Source organism: Phytophthora parasitica (assembly GCF_000247585.1).
Source record: "Phytophthora parasitica INRA-310 unplaced genomic scaffold supercont2.11, whole genome shotgun sequence".
NCBI lineage: Eukaryota > Oomycota > Peronosporomycetes > Peronosporales > Peronosporaceae > Phytophthora > Phytophthora nicotianae.
In genome coordinates, this window is record NW_008648997.1 from 1,033,378 (window position 1) to 1,034,973 (window position 1,596).

At 56.8% G+C, this 1,596-nt stretch overlaps 1 protein-coding gene across 1 annotated transcript in view; it reads right to left on the bottom strand.

Moving 5' to 3' along the window:
- The window catches only part of PPTG_22070 (hypothetical protein), a gene marked incomplete at both ends in the record, with an annotated part of 2,120 nt that extends 706 nt beyond the window's left edge, over nucleotides 1-1,414 (bottom strand). Inside the window, 3 exons of the mRNA XM_008901677.1 lie at nucleotides 16-428; nucleotides 520-589; nucleotides 729-1,414. Coding sequence (XP_008899925.1) covers nucleotides 16-428; nucleotides 520-589; nucleotides 729-1,414 — 1,169 coding nt within the window. The remainder of the gene's footprint in view (nucleotides 1-15; nucleotides 429-519; nucleotides 590-728) is intronic.
- Nucleotides 1,415-1,596: the final 182 nt, after the last annotated feature.

Sequence of the window (1,596 nt, forward strand, 5' to 3'; positions counted from 1 at the left end):
CGGACCCGCTGGTACGTTCTTCCGACCCCTTGATGCCCTCCTTCCAGGCTCGTGTGATAATGGTGAAGTACATCTTGTTGCAGATCTTCCGGCACCACCAGCTTCACCAAGCGATCTCGGTCATCATCGTCTCTTGCTGCGCGTGGGCAGTAGAGGGGCAGTCCACCATCGTCTACGTCGTAGTCGTCCGCGATTTTGCTGCAAGCTTGCGCTTCACCAGCGTCCAGGTTCTCCAAGTCGCCTGACAGGTAAGCCTTGAGGTTCGCGATCCACTTCTCTTCGTTCTGCGCTCGCAGAATTCGGTCCGCCCTGATGCATTGAACTACGTCCAGCTGTAGCGTTTCCGTCGAGTTCTTCGAGCGTGTTCGCGATCGAGTCGTCGCGGCCATCCGGACGACAGACCCTTCGTCCGTCGGCAGTAGGAGCTCCTGGAGCCGGTTGAGGTCAACCAAATCGTCATGGTCTACCTCCGAGGTAACGACTGTGTCTTCTTGCTGGTGTAATGCGGTATTGGCTAACCTGTCCGCGCTCTGGCTTCAGTTTCCCTTGACGTGCAGGAACTCGTGGACCGGCCACGTTCTCAGGCGATCTAATACCCGTCGACGAAGAGGGGTCAGACCTGGTACCTTGCACTCTATCTCGCCTCGCATCTGCCGTATCACCAAGTTGGAGCCCCCGCAGATGATCAGGCGTCCCCGCCCAAACTGGAGAGCAGATCGAAGCCTAACAACAGGCCCTGGTACTCCGCCTCGTTCACGGTTAGGCCGGGCAAGTACTTTGATTCGGCTGTGACGACGATCCATTCAGGTAATTTCCAGGCAATAGCGCTACACGCTCCACCGCCTCGTTTGACCCGTGCTGATCCATCGAAACTCACGACTAATAGTTCTTCGCCTTGTTCAACGGTAGGTATCACCGCTGAAATCTGCTGGCGTGGTTGTTTCCTCGGCGCGATAGACGACAAGATCGAGTCGACATTTTCCCGGGGCGTGATGCTCGCCGCAATCGTACCCAGGATCTCATCTTCGCCGCGTGTACACTTGACGATCTCGAGCGTCCAAGGAGAGAGCAGCGCCGCCCAGTTGCCTAGCCTGCCTTGGAGTCCTGTGGATCGCATCAGCCATGCTAGCGTGGAGTGCAGAGTTAGAACCTTGATCGGCCTCGTGACCAGTGTGGAGTAGCACACGTCCAAGATCCGGAGAAGGGCCAAGATCTCTTTCTCGACCATACCATAGTTGAGCTCATTGGGCTTCAGCGTACGACTGGTGAATGTCACCGGCATATATGTGCCATCGTGCTCCTGCACCAAGGCTGCGGAGATTGCCCAATCGCTCGCATACACCACGACAACCGATACCCGGTCTGGATCGAAATGCCGCAGCACGGGCGCCGTCGCGATCTTGTTCTTCAACATCTCAAACGCCGCCTGCGCTCAGTCCCGCTTGTCCCTTTCGTCCGTCTGCGCCGTCAGTCTTTTGGTCAGGGTTCCGGCTCATCTCATGGAAGTCGATCTCTCGCAGCTCGTACAAGATCAAGGCATAGATCGCGAGATCCTCAATGAATCGGCTGTAGTAGTTGAGGCTTCCGAGGAAGGAC